General features: G+C 40.9%; 1 protein-coding gene across 1 annotated transcript in view; it reads left to right on the top strand.

Annotated features, from left to right (window-relative positions):
• The window catches only part of LOC137618784 (calmodulin-lysine N-methyltransferase), an 86,806-nt gene that overhangs the window by 35,291 nt on the left and 29,700 nt on the right, over nucleotides 1-21,815 (top strand). The window contains exons 4-6 of the mRNA XM_068348978.1: nucleotides 7,517-7,632; nucleotides 8,499-8,617; nucleotides 9,374-9,448. Of these exons, the coding sequence (XP_068205079.1) occupies nucleotides 7,517-7,632; nucleotides 8,499-8,617; nucleotides 9,374-9,448 (310 nt within the window). The remainder of the gene's footprint in view (nucleotides 1-7,516; nucleotides 7,633-8,498; nucleotides 8,618-9,373; nucleotides 9,449-21,815) is intronic.

Here is a 21,815-nt window from a genome sequence, read left to right as displayed (position 1 = left end):
GTCTTCCTCCTGAAGGGCATCGACCTGGGGGCCTCGAGACACATAGCGATGCTTGTCAAAAGCTTCGAGCAGTCTTGCCCCCCTCAGGCGAGGAGGGTGCCCCAGTGGGACTTAGCCAAGGTCCTGAAGATGCTGTGTCGTCCCCCCTTTGAACCCTTGAAGGATATCGTAGACAAAGATCTCACCCTCAAGGCCGTCTTCTTGCTGGCCTTGGCGTCCGCTAAGAGGGTGGGAGAGATCCATGGACTGTCATACGACGTCTCTCATTCAAAGGGGTGGAAAGAAGTATCCTTCAAGTTCGTGCCTTCTTTTGTGGCCAAGACTCAGAACCCAGCAGTCTGGGACCCGATGTTTGAGGGTTTCTCAATTCCTGCCATCCCTAAGACAGGCAATGCAGAAGACTTAAAATTGTGCCCAGTGCGAACTATTAGGAAATACCTGGAAAGGACAGCGCATCTCCGACCAGGCATCAAGAGCCTCTTCGTTTCCACAGGTATTAATAAAAAACAAGTTTCCAAAAACACCATCTCCTTCTGGTTGAGACAAGTTATCGCCAGAACCTACAAGGAGGATGGCATGGCAGTGCCAGGCACTCCCCGGCCTCATGACATCAGGGGCCTGAGCACCTCCTTAGCCTTTGAGAAAAACATGGCAGTGGGGCAGATCCTGCGAGCAGGTACTTGGTCGAACCAGTCAACCTTTACTACCCACTACCTCAAGGACTACTCAAGAAAATCCTTGGACGGGTTCTCCATTGGAACAGTCATCTCCGCTCTCCAAGCGGTGTAACGGTAAAACCCCAGGCGCATTCAAGACTAGCGACCGGTAGGCACAAGTGCGGTTTCCTACCTCCTACCCCGTTGCTTACTTGCCTCTTCGGGGAGTACCGTCTGTTCCCAGAAAATAACACATTCTTCACGGCTACGCTTCGAGAAGGAACGTCAAAAGAAGTTTTTTAAAGGGTGAGTACTTAGACACTAACGTGAAATTTTGTGTAGTTACCCTCGCTTCCGCTCTCTAGTAGGTCCCGTTATCCATAGGCCTCTTGGCCTCCACGGCTGGGTCAGGGGGTCAGAATAGCACTCCCTCCCCCTAAAGTGTAAGTCTCCTATAGAAAGTAGTTCGAGGTAAGTATTCGTGTTGGAACAAATCAAAAATTTAAAGTAATTTTTATTTTTCCTAACATACTTACCGAGAACTACTTTTGGGTAATGGCCCTCCCTTCCTTCCCCGAGTGCCTCTCTTCCCTTGCTAGCATTGTGCTAATTCAATAGAACTTAATGAGGAAGGTGACCCAGCCAAGCAAGCGACCTACCTTGATCCTACCCTCGGGGCACATTCCTTGATGCCGGGGGTAAGGCTACTTAGAGCGCGGAGTGGGGGGGTAACATACTCAAAACTCTGGTTGATGGAGAGGAGATCACCAGTGACTCCTATAGAAAGTAGTTCTCGGTAAGTATGTTAGGAAAAATAAAAATTACTTAAAATTTTTGATTTTTAGTTTATTTATTTACTTATATCCTTTCCTCACTGCAGGACTATTTCCCCTTGTTGAAGCCTTTGGGCTTAGGTTTCCAAAGGAGTTTGGTTAATCACTAGTTAGCTCCTGTTTATGAATTATGTTAACAAAGAGGTTTGTTTTACTGTCCTTTTTCAAGTGACTGCAATCTTTGGAAGTAAACAACATAGTAGAGCTGTTTGCAGGGTTTTTCCATGAAAGAGAACAACTTGAACAAATACACTCGGTCGACAGGAACTTGGCGTAAGGGCCGATTTGTTCATCGAGTTTTCACCATCGCTCGACTAGCTCGTCATTCGTTGAACAAGAAACTTTCAATGTTGTGCTCCGCAGTTCCAGTTCGTTGCAGCATTCAAGGACGCCTTCCAACATCCTTAAGAATTCTAGACACATCTGTCCTCGCATTTGCCTGTTTTGTTTGCCGGTTACTCGATAGTCGGTTGACAACATTAAGCCTTGGTACGACCCTGATCGCTCTAAGGTGACTACATGCCAAACGGTATGGATCAGATGCATTCTATCTTCCCTCATTTGGAAGCTGAGGAGCTTAATCTTCACTATGAAGTTTTTCAACGAAGACCTTGGGACAGGCAGCAGATAGGCCTTCTACCTTTGACACTAGCCCCCTGACAAAGCAAGTAAAAAATGACATAACTTTGCTTGAGTCACAAGTCATTCTCTAGGATTGAAGATCTCCATCACTTTAGTTCAAGAGTTCATGGTGGTGACACACGGAACCCATCTGTTGATAACCTAAAGTCTTTTTATATCTCTAAAGATAGTACCGCTAGGGAATTATCGGGTTCTTTGACTGCCCACACAGTGCTGCATTGAATCCTTCTCTCTGGTTATGGCTAATTTTTCCTTTGCCTACATATACACTTAATAGTCTGGCCTATTTTTTACACATTCTCCTCTGTCCTCATACACATGACAACACTGAGATTCCCAAACAATTCTTCTTCACCCAAGGGGTTAACAACTGCACTGTAATTGTTCAGTGGTTACTTTCCTCTTGGTAAAGGTAGAAGAGAGACTTTAGCTATGATAAGCAGCTCTATTAGGAGATGGACACTCTAAAATCAAACCATTGTTCTCTAGTTGGTCTTCAACTGTCTTGGGGTAGAGTTCTCTTTGCTTAAGGGTACACCCAGGAACACTGTTCTATTTTATTTCTCTTACTCTTATTTTTCTGAAGTTTTTATAATTTATATATGAAATATCTATATTATTTATGTTACTGTTCTTCAAATGTTTTATTTCAATTGTTAATTATTTTTCTTGGAGTTTATTTTCTTGTTTTCTTTCCTCAGAGGGATGTTTTTCCTCGTTAGAGCCCTTAGGCTCATAGCATCTTGTGTTTTTAACTAGGGGTTGTAGCTTAGCTAGTAATGATAGTAATAAAATAGCAATACAATCAGACAAGACATCCTCCTAACAGGTATGGGACCTTCCTTGACCATCTACCAGTCCATGATCATGATTTAGCATAACAGCTGCCTCATATTCATGCCCAGATTAGTAGGAGGTTGACAGAAGTCTTCCGTCACTCCTGCAAGGGACCGAAGTGTTTCGACATCTCCCGGGAAAGTAAATCAGACCGTTTGGTTATTGGGGTATCCTCCCTCTTAAGGATAAGTCTCACATTATAGGATCTAGGTTGTTATTCGTGTGGGGAAGGCTCAACACCCCACCCTCCCGCTAACTACCGCCACTTCGTTCTGTTTGAACAGCCATATCCAGCTTTGCCGAAAGAATGCCCTTCTTAAAGGACTCGGGGCCTGTATAGTTAGGGAAAATACAAATTGCTTTAAACATTTTTGAGGTTTGATGAATTGCATTTTGTTATTTCAATGCAGAAGAAAGTGTTCAAGGAAGGAAAATTGGTGAAACCCATGAATTGTCTTTGTACAGAAGGTCCTAAACTTACAAACTTAGCAGGTTCCAGGAAGGTTCCAAGAAGCTGTTTGTAAGTCAAATTGTTTGTAAGATAAATTTTGATGAGTTTTTGCCTCGCGTAGGCCTAACCTGGATCCCAGGCCTATGATTTCCAAATACAAAAGTCAAGAAATATTCTGGTTTCATACGAAATAGATATCAGGTTATTAAAAATGTTATTTTGCTTACTGATAAATGATATACTGTAATATTGTTTGTTGAAGACCTATATATGCCATCCACACATGTTCAATAGTTTTTTCTAGCTATTAGGAAGACGTCTGACATTGTCTGATATAGCTTTTATAGTTTCATTAAAAATCGCTTATTAAAGATAGAGAAATTCACGATGAAGGCCTCTAATACGTCAGAAAGAAGAAGCAGATCTATAAGAGCTCTCTATATATTACCTCTTTACTTCCCCTTGGGTTTTAAAACACTCTTATTTTAGAAGTTCAGTGGTATTCTTCTTCTCTCATCTTCAGATTCAATCTGGAATGATCAGCTATCTTGGGAGAGAGTCTGTCATGCACTCCAAAATCAAACCATTGTTCTCTAATTTTGGATAGTGCCTTAGCCTTTGTACCATGGTCTTCCACTGTCTTGGGTTAGAGTTCTCTTGCTTGAGGGTACACTCGGACACACTGTTCTATCTTAAATCTTATTTCTCTTCCACTTGTTTTGTTATTTTTATAGTTTCTAAAGTGATATTTATTTTAATATTGTTGCTCTTCTTAAAATATTTTATTTTTCCTTGTTTCCTTTCCTCACTGGGCTATTTTCCCTATTGGAGCCCCTTGGTTTATAGCATCCTGCTTTTCCAACTTGGGTTGTAGCTTAGCAAGTAATAATAATAATAATGATAATATTCATCAAAATGGGGTTAGAGTTTTCTTGCTTGATGGTACTCTTGGGCACAATGCTCTAACTGTTTCCTTTTTTTCCTTTCCTCACTGGGCTATGTTCCCTGTTCGAGGCTTATAGCCTACTGCTTTTCCAACTAGGGTTGTAGCTTATTTAGTGGTATTAATAAGTTTTTTCCTTGGGGGTAGGTCATGTCTATCCTTGTGGAGGAGTGATATGTAGTTTACTTTATCCCTCCACCTCGCTTCAATTCGCAAGTAGTACGTGCCCGTCCAAGCTATTTGGACCTTACATAAAGCTGTTATTGGAAATTGCACGGAGAGGTATTTAACTGGCAAATTCCTCGATCAGTGTAGCTAAGTTTATTGTAATTAACGATTGTAGCAGTGGTGCCTAGGTACCTTAGACGGGAATATGAGGAGAAGAAATCAGCCGGCCGTTTTATTGGATGACGGAGAAAGAGTTGCTAGTTGGATTAGTAGAAAGTAGATAGAATCCATTTGTTCTTTTTCTTTGGGTGTTAATTCTGCTTTTGCCCATTCATGGAAAGTATTGAAAAATGGTATCTCAGCCCGACTAAACTTGAATCTGCTATCTGCTTCCATTGTAAAAGGTTGTTATATAAGTGACTACAATACTTGATTGATCCGTTGTTTTCTCACCAGTTGGGTTTTTTTGACGTCTGTTTCGTAATATACATACATACATATACCAAGGCACTTCTCCCAATTTTGGGGGGTAGCCGACATCAACAAAGAAACAAAAACAAAAAGGGGACCTCTACTCTCTACGGTTCCTCCCAGCCTAACAAGGGACTCAACCGAGTTCAGCTGGTACTGCTAGGGTGTCACAGCCCACCCTCCCACATTATCCACCACAGATGAAGCTTCATAATGCTGAATACAGTATATATATATATATATATATATATATATATATATATATATATATATATATATATATATATATATATATATACATATACATAAATTAAGAGCTGATTGGTGGAACAGTCCGCAGTGAGGACAATTGAGTGCTGTGGAGCAAACTAGTAAGATCACCGAGAACTTTTCATTGCAGTAATCTTAAATCCTTTAGAAATTGTGTTGGAGTTTTCGGCTTTGATTTCGATCCTTTCAGTCGGTGGTTCCTGTGGAAAATTCTCTTCCAATATCTACCGCTTACAACAGTCTACTAGTTTATGCCTGTCCTAATGGCAGGTTAGATCTGAGATCACATCTCGAGCCGCTGGTCTTAGGTTAAGTCTAACTGAAAGATGATGTCCCTTTGCAGAGGAACCTAACTGTCCGTAGTGTAAAGTGCAGGGTTTTACCCCGGTTGAATTGGGACACTGAATGACTGCATAGTGCTAGGCTGTATAGCCCAGATCCATGCCTCAATGCAGTTGCCTATGAGAGACCTTAGTTAGCGCTACTAGACTTTTAGTCTATTGTTGGCAGAAGAAAATTTATACCACTTCTTCTTCGCTCGGAAATAACTACACGATATCTCTCTTTTTTCTTCGTAGTATTTTCATCATGATAGGATCACAGATTTCACAGAACAAACATAGTATTGGGTGAATTATTATTACGACTCACAACTACAACCAATGAGGTCAAAATGACATGATTATGTGAGAAAAACCTATAGAAAATTATGAAGCATCGCACATCAATTCTGCTCTTGTTCTCGCGCTGCTTTTCGTTGCGAGACAATTCCGTTTAAACTTCGCTGAAGGTTTGGTAGTGCCTGTTAAGAGTGGACCCAGTACAACAACAACAAATGCAGCCGTATATAGTCCACTGCAGGACAAAGGCCTCAGACATGTCCTTAGAGATACATGTCAGCGTCTCATCCCCTTCCAAAGATGATAACCCTCAGGCTATGTATCTGTTAGATTTGTATTTGACATGTATTAATTATTATTATTTTCAATTCCTTGAAACTGTATTCATTTGTTACTAGATGTTGTTCCTTCCAAGGTTTTTTTTCTTTATCGGAATGTGTAAAATGTTTAAGTGTCTCCGATTACCTTTTTTAAAATTGAAAGAACCGGATGTACAATCGAGAGGAGTCTGTCCCGTCGTCTTGCTTGTTGAATAACTTGTATCTGTGTACCTGTTCTTCGGATGTGGAAGACTCACAGCATTGAATGTACGGAAATACACACAAATCTTGTTGTTAATCTCGGGAGACGAAACTCCCCCCGTACCGTATTACTGTGCATGTCCTTATTGTATTGATTGTTTAACCAAATAGGTGTTTTATATATACATAGCTGTGTGTGTGTGTGTACCACGGACAAAGTTCTCGATTTACTTGTGCCTAGCGCTCTGGAAGGTGGTTGCTTGTACGACAGGAGAATTTCTGGATTACTTCAAAGTTTATTACCCCAACTTCCCCCATATGCTCGGAATTTTCGTCTTTTTGCTTTTCATCCTCTTGTTTTTCCTCTCCTTTGGCAGCATTTTCTGTCTTTGATATTTTCCATAGAATACTTTTTTAAAACAGATCCTTAAAATCAACCGCGAGTGACTCGCCGGTGGGTGAAGTCAAACTTTTATAGTCGTGCCGCTGACTCGACCTATTTTCTTGTTGCTTTGTCCACTAATTTTTGCCGATTTTCAAGCTATAGTTTGAGCATTTTTCTTTTATTTTTATTTTTTCTTATCTTACCATAATAGGTGAACAATAGCAAACAAACAATTGTTTGGCTGAAAAATGACATCAGAACAAGAGTTGGGAGTTTATGGAGTAATAGTCCATCTTTTGACATATCAATATATGGAGCAGTTTTCTGGTCAGTAACTGAAAGATAAAGTAAAGTGTATAATAGAAATTTATATAATTATTATCATTCAGTAGTGAAACTAACCTATTAATGTAGTGATCAACTTAGTAAGTAAGAAGAGAAGGTACTTCAAAGTCACTAAGATTACTTGACGATAAAATGACGCTCTGTCACTGGAGTGTGCTTTCCATAGTTGCGGGAAATTGAACCGGAGAATTGACATTTCAATTTCCCTATCCATTGGATAACTCTTTGCCTCCACCTTTCCGAGCACCGAGCGCAAGTAAATCGACCAAAGTTTTAGGTTTATGGAACAGTCTGAAAGTGACCTTGTCCGTCAATCGCTCCGCCGTTGGCTGCAGTACGTAATGAAACTGAATGCTTTCTCCCCCACACCATAGGTATATGGCCCTCGGAAGAAATCCTGACATATTACTGCCTTAATAATCTCCAACTTTTCTCTGGGAAATCCGTATTAGAGTTGGGGGGCGGGATGACCTGCCTGGCTGGTTTGCTGGTAAGCATTGATCGTACAATTTCTTCCGACAAAATAGTTTTTTATTGATTGTACAATTTCTTCGGACAAAAATATTTTTTATTGATCGTATAATTTCTTCTGATAAAAATAGTTTTTTATTGATTGTACAATTTCTTCGGACAAAAATTCTTTATTAATCGTACAATTTCTTCTGACAAAAATAGTTTTTTATTGATTGTACAATTTCTTAGGACAAAAATATTCCTTATTGATCGTACAATGTCTTCGGACAAAAAATATTTTTTTTTATTGATTGTACAATTTCTTAGGACAAAAATATTCTTTATTGATCGTACAATTTCTTCTGATAAAAATAGTTTTTTTTTTTCACTACAATTACTTCTGACAAAAATAGTTTTATTGATCGTTCACTTTTTTCTGATAAAAATAGTTTTTGATTGATCATACAATTTCTTCTGACAAAAACTGCATTTTAGTCTTTTGATATTAGATGGATTTTAATTATTTCATTTCTTACAAAAATATAATAAAGGTTACATGAATTTTGTAGTGTGGACAAGTGCTAGCTATCGTGAGCAATCTATTTATTTGATAAACTACGGGAGGTATGAATAACTACGTACCTTTCCCTCCTGCTCGTTTCACTTGATATTTATGATAAATTTAAATTGTCAGTTTTTATACCTCGCTCATTTGTTTTTTAGACTTTTTTTTTTTTTTTTTTTTTAGAGATGTTTCTTAGCATTTGAACTTGTAATTGACCTTTCGAAAGAAAACAATGCCTTGAATGTATAAATCATGTAATAAAACCAAATTTTTTATGTCATTCAGTTCTTGGCCTAAAGCAATTCCCTTTTCATCATAATTCTTCCGTCCGTCCTCAGGTTGCGGCAAGTGGCGTGCCCTCAAAAATGGTACTGACCGATGGCAACGCTTTGTCCGTCACAAACGTCAAAGTGTCTTTGGAGAAAAACCCTCAGCTGCCTACAGAAGTATCAACCAGGTTTGTTGTTGTTGTTGTTCTTGTTCTTGTTGGTGTTGAAGAATATTTCCTGTAATTACTGTTTTGGCTTAAAAAATGTGGCTTCTGGTCTGCCTTGACACACACAACACTAAGTGTACCATGTCCTAATGCTATATACAGTACTGTATGATATTTGAAATTTTAATTCATAATTATATAATGATTACAGTATGCTTCAAATTTGGTGTGAGAGTATGAGAGAGAGAGAGGAAAACTTAAGTTTGTACCACTGCACAAGTTAAAGAAACTTGAGACAAACAACAATATTTTGACAATGCTAAATGTGAAATGTTGATGACTAATTTTGTGCATGAATATCATTCAATATTATTTTCATTAACTATCAAAATGCAAGAGCAAAGAAAAAGAGACCTCAGTTGTATGATTTATATTATCATGAAGTGCTAAGCTGCTGCTGCTGCTATTTTGTTAGCAAAGTATGAATGTAGTTTTCTATATGAAAGGCGCACTCATTTAGAAAAAGTATACATATCTGATAGTTGTTCCTAGGATAATTGTTTTCCTGTCAAAGATGTCAAAGTTTCTGTAGCTATTTTTCCCTGTTGGAGCCCTTGGGCTTATAGCATCTTGCTTTTCCAACTAGGGTTGTAGCTTAGCTAGTAATAATAATGATAATGAGAAATTATTCAGATCCGTAGTAGCAGCACTGCTACGATCACCATTCTATCCTTCGTCGATAGGCGATGCATATTTAATTTTCTTCGTGCCCCACAGGGTACTACGTTGGGGCGTGCACGACGAATTAGTGAAGCAGCACGGAAGGTTCGACGTGGCAGTGTGCGCGGACTGGTATGTCGTTCGCTCGTCGACAGCAAAATGCTCGATGAATATTTTTCTGTCTCCATAGAATGATTTTATAATGAACTCCTTTTTATTCGATAGTAAAAGTACTGTAGCCTTAAGATTCATAATACATATCAATTACTACTGTAAATTTTTTAATGTAGCAAAGTTAGTTTTAACTCATTTTGATAAAATCATTCATGACTGTCCTTTTAGGAAATTGTTCCACTCTACAGAAGGTCACCGTCTTACAAACACTTGGAGATACAAACACAAATCCAACTGAAAATAACAGAGATAAAATAAAGAAATTATGTAATAAAACATTGGATACAGTAAGCAAAACGAAATTTGTAATAACCTGATATAGCTCGCTTGCGACAACAACGTCATAACTCAAAAAAATTTATTTTTGGGTGAGATGGCCATGTCGTCCTGATGGAAGTTCCTATAGGGTGGCTTCCTAGGGTATATTACAACTACGGCGATATTCCCAGAGAATTTACCTTAAGGTACCCAGAATTCTAACTCCTGGAGCGAATATCCCTAATGAAAGTACCAGGGATATCGCGAAATATCAGAGGACGTATTCTTGACACGCCACATGGCAATCTGCACCCCGAACAGAGATAACACTTCGAAGGGGTCAATTGGCAAGAAAACGAAAACGAGAAAGAAAAAGGAGAGCCGTTCGCAAGGCTCTCTCTTCTCCCGTTTCGTAAGCGTGCATTGCGCCGATTCTGGCGCCATCTGTATTCCTTTTTGCGTAGCTTAACAACTCAATGATTTTTCCTGTTTCTCGCAAAATCTTGGATTTAATCGCTTTATTATGCTTTCTCCAACTTCGTCTGCCTCTGATAAGTTGAGTATTATTCCTTTTATGTATAAATGTAGGCTCTTGGTAATTTTTAAAGTGATTAATAGTAATTATCTTTGTTACAAGAGCCGTTGCCTACCGGAGGCGTCCTGGATGCTGTCGCTCGCTAGGTATGAGTTTTAGTTAGCCAGAGCGACGTTCCCGGCTGTTTTGCTTTAATAATTTTATCTATTTAGCGTTACATAGGATTTCCTTATTCGTGCTTTTAGTATTGTTTGTTTTGGCGAAGTATTCGCCAATTCTGGCCTACGCTAGACCATGTAGCCTAGTCGTTGGGCCCTAGTACTTTCCTGCATGATTTTTGGATTTCCGAGTGTTTTAAAATTTTATTGAAGCTTTAGGCAGTTATATACATTTAAGATTATGTTGAATATTTCCAAGATAGTATACGAGTGAGTTTCGGTGATTTATGTAATCGATTCTCTTGGTGCCTAGGCTAAGTTGCCTATGGAGCCTTAGTATACTTTCTCATACTCCCCGGTTGCTTTCTTTTCTTCGGAGAAGGTATGCAATCCCTTTCCCTCTGTTTAAGCCTTGGGCTTAACCCTAGTGGTTTATCTGAATTAACTTTCGATACAACTATATTGGGGTGTTACTGTACCTTCCTATTCCAGTAAGTCTGGCTTCAGAGAGGGGCAGAACATCAGAGTTTTTAGTCTGAGTCTGTGTTTGCCTGGCTTGAGGTTGAGCTCCCTCGCTAGTCTGACGCAGACATAGGAGGCTTAACCTCCTTAGGTCACTCCCGAAGGTTTCTGTACGAGATGATTCCTTCTTTTGTGATCTAGCAGACTAGTCCTTGTTGCTGTTCTCGGTGGGAGGATAAAATCCTTTCCCCGGGAGTAGCAACACCTTCCTTGCTTTGGATTCAGTGGGGGTTGGCAAGTATTGCTGGCCTCCCTCCTTGGATCTCCCTTAGGCTAAGATGAGTTTTCTTGGCTGCGGGTGATTCTTTACTAAAGCAAGGTTGGTAGGACCCTCTTTGTCCCTTCCCCCTCTATCTCTGTAATGGCCTAGCCGTTACAGTACTGTACGTCATTCTACATCTGGACCTAGTATAGGTTAGGATGTGGAATTGACTCAGCCCCTTGCCGGCCGGCAAAGGTCTTCTGATTTGAGTGCTGCCCGGACCTCCCTTGGTCCCTCATCCATGTCTGTCTGTAGAGCCAGACGGCATTGGTCAGGAAGCCTGAATTAGATTCTCCCCTTCCTTATTTGCACTCTTTCGGATTGTCGGGCTTTGAGGTAGTGTACTCTCTTATCCTGGCATCCATTCTGTTTTCTTCTAGTGCTGTACCCGACCCGGCTGTCAGCCTATGTGGCTGGCAGCCGGGCAGTCGGAGTTCTCTGGTTCTTTTGCTGCCGGCCGACATTGGCTGTTGCCGGCCGGCACATGCATTTGAACCAGCGTTCTGCCGCCTTATAGCTGTTAAGTAGTATACTTTAAAGCTAGTTATGGTGTGTGCCAGCCGGCGCATTACCTTCTATACTGTACCAGTATTCTTCAGTATAGCATATACTGTAGGGAGAAAACTATAGTATAGTATTGGTACAACACTGTGTGTTCTAACACTTTTGTGTTGTCTTGCTCAGCCCTTTGGTGTTGCCTTACAGATAAGAAAGTGAGTTCTTTCTTGTCTATTATCCGGTATTTTAAAATCATATCTTAGGTGTGAGCTCCACCTGTTTCCTCTGGAAATTTGTCATTGGTTACTCTAGGACAGATTAACCATACGATTTTATTATCTGGAAGGCTGCAACAATTGGTTGTGCGGGAAACACAAGTGCGTGTCTTTCCTTTCTGATTTGTTATGCTAAACTGTGCATATCCAGTGATACGTAGTTCACTTGATACTCATGGAAATTTCTTCTCTTTACAGGAGGACCGTCCGAAGTGCGGAAGTGCTTTCTGCAACGTCCGCAGTAAGAACTTCTGCGGACATGAGTTATGTAGGAGGCACGCAGCATGCGCTGTCTCCAAGGGTGATCTGCGGTATTGGGACCCTCAGGTATGTACCGTGTGCTCTAACCTGATTACTGAGGCTTTTGATTCCCCTAGGACGGCGGAATCAAGGGATATAGCAAGGGAGAAGCTTCGTACCTGGGTAAGGGGCTTCCAGAAGAACACCTCTGGACCTTATCTTCCAAGTGAGAAGATGAGGGCTTACCTTTTCCCTAGGGCATCAGCTGATGCAGTGATTCCCCAGCCTCAAGAGGAGATCCCCCTAGTTCAGATCCCGGTGGATGCTGAAGTCGCGGTCGCCTTGCAAGACATCCAGTTGGACAACAGGATGTCAGACGTGTCCGAGCGTCTGGAGGAAGACCTCCTGGCAGAAGGCCAGGATGAAGATCAAGCCCCAGACATTGTAGAGGAAGAGGCCGACGAAGTGTCGGCTGCTCCGGTTCAGATCCCTGAACCTATTCCCTCAACATCGTCCGCTCTCCCAGTAGAGCTGGGACAGGCCCTCTCCTCCATTGTTGGAATGATCCAACAAATGCAGAAGGAGAATAATGAGAAGGCGGCTGCAATGGAACTGCAGATGCAGAAACTTGCAGCATCACGTGGGCCCCAGAAGAGGCTCAATGTGAAAGACCTTCCCTTGTGCTCAGATGCTAACCCATGGAGATATGCTGAGCACATGCCGATGACGATTGGGAAGATCGTCATGTCGGATAAGTTGGGTTCAGTTCCCCTAGAGGAGATGGAATTCTGGCCCAGCAAAGGGTCATATCCGGACTGTTATGTCCGGTTGAGGAAGGAACCAGCTTCAAAGGAGGAGACAGAGCCGAAGGAGGTCATAGTTATGGACCATGCTAAGGCTCAATCTTTGCTTTCATCTTCGATGAAAGAGAGGGGCTTCACGAACTCAAAGGTGGCTGCATTGAGTAAGAAGCTCCCTTCCTTTGTGTCCTCTCCTGCTAGAGCCTTCCCCTTTTTGCAGAAAGGGTTTGTGGCTGTGTTAAAAGCAGTCGAGGCTGGCAAGCCTTGCCCCTCCTTGGAGGAGTGTAAACCCTTGTCGGGCCAGCTCTTTGTCGCTGGCCCTACCTATGGACCACAAGGACTGGAAGGACGTTCATCTTACCTTCTCAGTCGGGAAGTTGGAGGCTGATATTGCCGGACGTCAGTTCGGTGAGAACCTCCCTAAGCTGTCTGACTTTCTTTTGCGGAGAGAGCTCGAGACAAAAGAAAGATTGGCTGCCTCAATGTCTCTTCAGACCACTCTTAAGACGATGGCAAGTGACCCCAAGGTCAATGAGATGTTCATGGTAGTGGCCAAGACTCATCTGGCCACAGTGACGAAGGATCTTTACAGCTTCGTCAGGGCGAGGAGAGCTTGTAGGGAGTTCGTGTTCACCTCGGCTATGGTGAGGCACGAGCCAAGGAAACTATCTCCTCCAACAGTTGGGGCAAAGACCTTTTCCCTAGCGAATTGGTCAAAGAAGTTGTTGATAAGGCCGCCATGGAGAATAGAAACCTTCTCCAGAAGTGGGGCCTGTCTATCAAGAGAAAGTCTTCCCCGGATGAGGGTCCCCAACCAAAGAGGAAGACTAAGAGGACTAGGCTACCGTCTCGGCCAGCCAAGCCATTTAGACAGCAACAGCAACAGCAATTGCCGATGCCTTCAGTGCCCCAGATGGTGGCACAAACCCCGACCACATTCCAGTGGGTACCCCAGGCCGTGTCGACACAGTCCCCGGCATTCAACCCAACGTTCGAAGGGCAGTCTACTTCCTTTCGAGCAAAGCCTAGAGGAGCAGCCAGAGGCTCGTCTAGGCGCCCCTCAAGGGGAAGGGGATTCAGGGGTGGTCGCGGTCAGGGAGGCAAGACCTCAGGACAACAGTCCAAGTGAGATGATACCGGTAGGAGGCTTCAGAATTTTCGGGATCGGTGGACCTTCGATCCCTAGGCCCACAGCCTACTCAAGAATGGACTGGGCTGGAGCTGGTACAGCACTCCACCCCCGTGCCCTCGGTTTTTCCAACACTCCACCCCCGTTCTGGAGGAGTACATCCAAGATCTGTTGGAGAAAAAAGTGATCCGAAGGGTAAAGTCCATCAAATTCCAAGGGAGGCTGTTTTGTGTTCCCAAGAAGGACTCGGAAAAACTCAGAGTCATTCTGGACTTGTCGCCACTCAACAAGTTCATAGTGAACTGCAAGTTCAAGATGCTAACACTGCAACACATAAGGACCTTACTGCCCAAGAGGGCATTTACCGTCTCCATAGATTTGTCAGACGCCTATTGGCACGTTCCAATCAATCGTCGACTCTCCCCCTACCTAGGGTTCAAGCTACAACGAAGACTATACGCCTTCAGAGCCATGCCATTCGGGCTAAATATAGCCCCAAGGATCTTCACGAAGCTTGCGAGCATAGCTCTCAAACAATTACGCCTAAAGGGAATTCAGGTAGTAGCCTACCTGGACGACTGGCTGGTGTGGGCAGCATCCAAGACAGAATGCTTGCAAGCTTCCCTGCAGGTGATCCAGTTCCTAGAGTATCTAGGCTTCAAGATCAACAGAAAAAAGTCTCGACTTTCTCCATTTCAAAAGTTCCAGTGGTTGGGAATCCACTGGGACCTAATGTCACACCAATTCTCCATCCCGGCGAAGAAAAGGAAGGAGATAGCTGGTTCTGTCAAGAGACTTCTAGATTCCGAAAGGATGTCAAGACGCGAACAGGAGAGAGTACAGTAGGGTCCCGAATTATGCGAGAATTTGGTCGATCAATGACCTCGTATAAATGGAAAATCGCATATTTCGAAACACACAACAGAAATAATTACATTTGGGCCATGGCAACCAGCAACTTGCCTATTCAAACGTGTTTGCTACCCATTTCCAATACTTTCTATGTACTATACTATATTATTTTATATCAAATTGTTCTTGTAAATAAATCAAACATTTAATATAATTTAAAGTTCTAATAACTTGAAAAAAAGGTTAAAGTTACAACCAGTAAGTGTGTAAACTCCGTATATTTCTCGTTATAACACGACCCAAAATACAGACAAATTTTAATGTTTGCCATATCTATTGTATAAGACAACTGGTGAATAGCAAAACCATCACTGTATAGAGTAGCTTTTGTTGTTTCATTGAAAATCCTAAATTATCAAAATAAATTAGATTTTATATCACGAGTTTCCTAAACACGCCAAAAAGCACAATGAAAACTGACGACCATTGTTTTGTTTACGTTTATCTCTGATCATAACGAAGAAACGAACGCATTTACACATCTGTGTATAGGTTAGTTTTATATGATGATTTTGTTATTACCAATGTTGTTCTACTTAATTTTTTTTTAGAACTTCGAAATAAATGAAAAAAACGTTTTCCTTTATGACGCCGCCTGAAACGGAAACCTTCCATGTGTTTACTGTACGCTCCATCTTCGATCATAATAAACATACGAACGCGTTAAACACACATGATTACAGTGAACCCTCGTTTATCGCGGTAGATAGGTTCCAGACGCGGGCGCGATAGGTGAAAATCCGCGAAGTAGTGACATCATATTTACCTATTTATTTAACATGTATATTCGGACTTTTAAAACCTTCCCTTGTACGTAGTACTGTTAACAAACCACCCTTTAATGTACAGAACACTTAATGCATGTACTACAGCATCCTAAACTAAAACAGGCACAAATATTAAAGGCGATTTTATATCATGCGTTTCCTAAACACCTAAAAAGCACGATAAAAAATGGCAACCAATGTTTTGTTTACGTTCATCTCTGATCATAATGAAGAAACAAACTCATTTAGTGTACACATATATGTATAGGTTAGTTTTTGCATCGATTATATTGATTATACAGTACTGTATGTTGATTTTTTTATTACCAATGTTTTAGTTTACGTATTTTTCTTAGGACTTCCAAATGAAATCTTTTTCTTTATGACGCCGCCTGAAACGACGGCGTGTACGCTCAGTAAACAACCACGCTCAGAACAAACAAGGCATTTAACGCGCATGATGATAGTGATAAATAATGATACAGTACATACAGTATTTACAGTAAAAGCATTTACAAAATATGTTACCTTACAAATATAAATTATACAGTACTTGTACGTAGCAAAGCAGGAAAACAATTTGAGAGAGAGAGAGAGAGAGAGAGAGAGAGAGAGAGAGAGAGAGAGAGAGAGAGAGATTGTTTTACGTACGTAAATGTAAATTTTAAACAAAAAAAATATGATAGGTTACAACATGTAGACTTTTAAAACCTTCCCTTTAACTTAATGCATACAGTACGTACATTACTAAACTATAAAACAGGTTAAAGTAAAAAATAAAGATTGTTACTGTACTCACCACGAAAGAAGTTGAAGAAAAACTTGAATGGTGATGGCGATGAATTTGCTGCACAGTAGAAATGATGATGATGAAGCTGATGATGTGTTCTACTGTGCAGTCAATGATAGTATTTTACGTCTCTTCAGACGGAGGTGTCTTTTCCTGGGACACCTCTTCAACTTCTTCCTGGGAAACTTCTTCAATTTCTTCCGAAGGCGTACTAGCAGGAGGAACTGGCTCTTTTTTGCGAGGCTGGAAGAACATTGTGATCGGAAGTTGTTGCCGCTGCTTCTTTTTTCGATCCAAGAGCATCCTGTAGGGAGTCATGATGTCATCGACCTTATTGGAGAATTGCATCGAGCGAACCATATCCTCGTCCCACTCTTGTAACATTTCTTTCGCCTCCTTGATATGGTTGCAGAACTTGGCAAGCCGTTCTAATGTTAAGCCCGTTTCTTCGACATTTTCTTGGGTCTCTTCCTGGGTACCCTCACTCTCTTCCTCACTTGCCGATTTCGTCAGGTCTTCGAGGTCTGCGTCAGTTAGGAGCTGGGAATGGCAGTCCAACAACTCGTCGACGTCTTCAGTCGTCATGTCGCCAAACCCGTCACCTCCAATTATGGCAGCCAACTGCACAGATTTCCGTATTGCAGAGTGTTGGATTTCCGACGGAGTAAATCCCTTGTCGTCGTAAACAATATCGGGCCACAGCTTCTTCCAGCTCGCATTCACGGTTGCAGGTTTCATCTCTTGAAGTGCCTTTTGAATATTCTGCAGGCACGTGGCTATGGTGTACTGCCGCCAGTACGCCTTCAAGTTGAAATCTTCATCCTCGTCATCTTGGGCAGCATCCACACACGCAACGAGGTCCGCCAAGGTATTCTTCGTGTAGAGGGCCTTGAACGCCCTGATAACCCCCTGGTCCATCGGTTGAATTAATGACGTGGTGTTGGGTGGCAGGAACTCAACCTGAACGCCCTCACGCGACAGGTCAGTTGCGTGTCCACCAGCGTTATCCATAAGGAGAAGGATCTTGAATGGCAAGCCCTTCTCTAAGAGATATTCATGGACTTGCGGGATGAAACACTGGTGGAACCAGTTGGAGGTCAGCATCTTCGTAATCCATGCTTTTTGATTATGCATCCAGTACACGGGAAGGAGATTCTTATTTTTATTTTTCAAAGCGCGAGGATTTTTCGACTTATAAATAAGCCCCGGCTTTAACAAAAATCCAGCAGCATTGCCACACATCACGAGGGTAACGCGATCCTTGAATGCCTTAAAGCCAGAGGCTTTGGCTTCCTCTTTGAACAGGAAAGTTCGCGACGGCATTCTCTTCCAAAACAAGCCAGTCTCATCCATATTAAAGACTTGTTCCGGCTTGTATCCACCTTCGGCGATAATATTCTTGAACGTCTGGTTCACGTAAGTTTCAGCAGCGGCAGTGTCAGCGGAAGCAGACTCCCCATGCAGGGAAACGCTTTTCAGGGCGAAGCGTTTCTGAAACTTCGCGAACCATCCTTTGCTTGCGGAAAAACGTTTCTGAGGCTGGGAATCAGTGGATGTCCCTGGTTGAGGATCATCTGCATCATCATCATCTTCAGCATGGTTGCCGTCGTCGTCTTTAGGTTCCTTTGCAGCAAAATTCTCATATAAGCTCAAAGCCTTTGTTTGGATGGTGTTCGTATCCAACGCTATGTTCTTCTTCCGGCAGTCGGCAATCCACACAGCTAAAGCACCTTCCATGCGTACGATCGTTTTATTACGCGTTGTAACGACTCGCTTCGCTGATCTGCTAAAGGTGATTGCAGCAGTCTTTCTAATGTTCGCCTCGTCCTTTTTGATATAGCGAACGGTGGATTCGTTGATGCCAAAATGGCGGCCGGCGGGCCGCGTAACTTCTACCATCTTTTAACATGTCGAGAAGCGTAACCTTCTCAGCTATCGTCATCATCCTTCGGTGGCGTTTAGGCTCGCTACCAGCCTTACTAGAAGCAGAACGCTTGGGAGGCATTGTACAGTAGGATTTAACAGAAAGTTCAACAAAAAGTTCAACTTAAAACAGTCCGCACACAGCACAGATTAAACTTCACAAACTTAAGAACGTCTACTCAGCAATACGCGGAAAGAGAAAGTGAACGATCCAGCCCCGCGAGAACTTTGATGCTGCGGGTAGAAGATGCGGGCAAAACACCAATCACAGGTTAGATAACAAAACTTGAGTTCTGATTCGTCATCTATCAGCGCTTGAACCAATCACAACCCGTCTTACAGTACTATGATGCGTTGGTTACTCATAGAAGATGCCCCGCGCATAATGAACGTACGTAGATTAAGTACAATACCGTAATAATAATAAATAATGATAATAATACTGTACAGTAATAATAATAATAATAATGATAATAATAATAACAATAATTTTATTAACAACAACAACAATAATAATAATAATAACAATAATAATAAAAATTTACGTACGCTATTTTACGCCTCTCTCTCTCTCTCTCTCTCTCTCTCTCTCTCTCTCCTCTCTCTCTCTCTCTCTCTCTCTCTCTCTCTCTCGTACGCTTACAGTATTCGAAATGTGATTTTTGCAACAAAGAATATTATTGGATGCAGTACTGTACTACGTACGTATACATACAAAAGATTCATGGAAAAGAAGCTCATCCATTACAGTACACACCATTCTAATATGGTATGACTGCATCTGATTTGCGTTTCATGTTCGATTTAATTTTACTACGTACTGATTTATCGTATGATCACATTCTCTTTTCGTGTTTTACTGTATTTCTTTCTGTGCTGAATTATATATCATATGTAATGCAATGAACAATCAGTAAGAGCAGATATTACTAATTACAGTATTAATGGAATTACAGGTAACAAAATATCCGTATTTGGTTGTCTTCAGATTTCGCGGTATTTTTCGAATTTTCCGGAAAATCCGCGATATGTATATATATATGGGTTATGGGAAAACCCGCGAAGTGGTGAATCCGCGAGTTGTCGAACCGCGAAGTAAGCGAGGGTTCACTGTAAGTGATAACTATTGATATTAAAAGCATTTAGTAAACATTATGTATTACAAATATTTTACTTACCGTATCCATATAAATTCCTAATCATCCATATAAATTCCTAATTCGTAGCCAAGCTGGAAATTTTTTTTTTTCATACGTTTTAATAAAACAATAGCAAAGAGCCGCTATTAACAGTACGGTAATTTACAATAATTCTAAACTGTTACGAAAGATAATCGTCCTTTCCATATCCAAAATACTTTTCTTAGCTGCAGTTATAAGTCAACTTGTACCCACCTCAATTATAGAATCATTTGGAAAAAGGTAAAAGAAGAAAAAAGTCCTAGGCCGTTTTTTAAAGTCATCGAATAATTAGGTTACCGCTAGAACGTTCAATATGATAGAGATGGTACGAGATTGGAGAAGTAAGGAAAATTTAAATCATGCTTGATTTTTAATAAAACTGAACTTTGTGAAACAACAAAGATTTCATTTGTTAGAGAGATAGAGAGAGGTGAGGAATGAGGGGGGGTAGCGAAAGGTAATCCGAGAGAGAGAGAGAGAGAGAGAGAGAGAGAGAGAGAGAATGATGATTTTAATGAACTAAACAATAAATATGATAGGTTATAAGACATTGGTGCTTATGTAATATTAACTTGTATAGATGGTTTGGAATAAGTTGAGAAATGGTATAAACAATGCTTTGTTATTTTATTCGTACGCTCATATTCTTGAGAGCGAGAGCTAGACATCAGCTGTGTCTGATCACAGCCAAAAGTTAAAAAAAAAATACGTCAGCAATACTCTATTTATAAAACATTTCCGAAATTTAAAACAAAAGTACAGGGTTTTCTTAAAGCACAATTAACTATTTAAATAGTAGCAAATTTTCTAGAATAAAGTGAAGTTTCCTAAAAATACAGTAGTGGTTTGCTGACAAAATCGGATGTCATATTTTAAAGCTACGATTGAAATGGATTTATACTCGGTATAATTTTTTTGTTTCATATTTAATTGACGCTTTTTAATAAAACCTATTTGGGTTTCTTCATCCACAGTATATGTAAGTATTGTAATAACTCCGATAGGAGAGAGAGAGAGAGAGAGAGAGAGAGAGAAGGAAGAGAGAGGAGAGAGAGGAGAGAGAGAGAGAGAGAGAGAGAGAATCAGCTGTTGTAATCGAATGCCATGTTTTTGTTTCTTGTACCACTTTGAAGCGAGGAATTTAATTCACATTTTTAAACTCAGGTTGTAATATGTGAACTAAGATTTTATTTCTCACACACATACAGAGAGAGAGAGAGATTTGAGTCTCTCTCTCTCTCTCTCTCTCTCTCTCTCTCTCTCTCTCTCTCTCTCTCCTCTCTCTCTTGGAGAGAGGAATTTATAATTACACCTTGTACTATACAAAACAAAATCATTGTGAAGCAAATCTATACTGTTTAGAAGATGACAAAATATTGCCGACTTGTTATCGAAATTTACACTATTTCACTGCCGATAAACGAACCTAGCCTACGTGTGAAAACCTTGAATACCCATATGGGAAAACTAAAGCTTTATATATTCTATACTAAATAAAAATAATGCTTGAATATACCTTCTTTAAACAATACCATTAAAATTATTGAAAGTTTAGAGAAAGATGAAGATTGCCGAGAATGTAACTACAATTGTTTACATTTTGTCAGCTGGATTCGCATAGTTAAAAGTTGATTTCATTGTTGATATGAATTTTTTCCTTATTTAGGCTATTTATTATGAAATTATGTAATAAAATGTAAGATAAATATCGTTTGGTAACATTTTATTATCAAGCACTGTATTTAGGGCTACCAATACACCTAAAAAGACAATAGATTTGATATATTTTGTAGTGCTTGACTTGCAGACTTTGAACAGCTTTGCAGAAACAATTTTTTTTTCTTTAAACTACCGACCGTATAAATGGGGAATCGCATAATTCGAACACGGCATAATTCGGGGACCCTACTGTACTGGTTCTCTCCAGTTTGCTTCGGTAACAGACCCGTTGCTAAGAGCACAGCTAAAGGATGCAACCGGAGTTTGTGAGAAGTTATGCATCAAACGCGCGAAGAGATCTGAGAAGACCAGTTCCGCTTCGTCTACGTACTCTTCTCAGGCCTTGGGTCCCAAGC

The sequence above is a fragment of the Palaemon carinicauda genome, chromosome 25 (genome assembly GCF_036898095.1).
Source record: "Palaemon carinicauda isolate YSFRI2023 chromosome 25, ASM3689809v2, whole genome shotgun sequence".
Taxonomy (NCBI): Eukaryota; Metazoa; Arthropoda; class Malacostraca; order Decapoda; family Palaemonidae; genus Palaemon; species Palaemon carinicauda.
The sequence above is the reverse complement of the archived record's forward strand: the minus strand, read 5'-3'. Positions and strand labels throughout refer to the sequence as shown.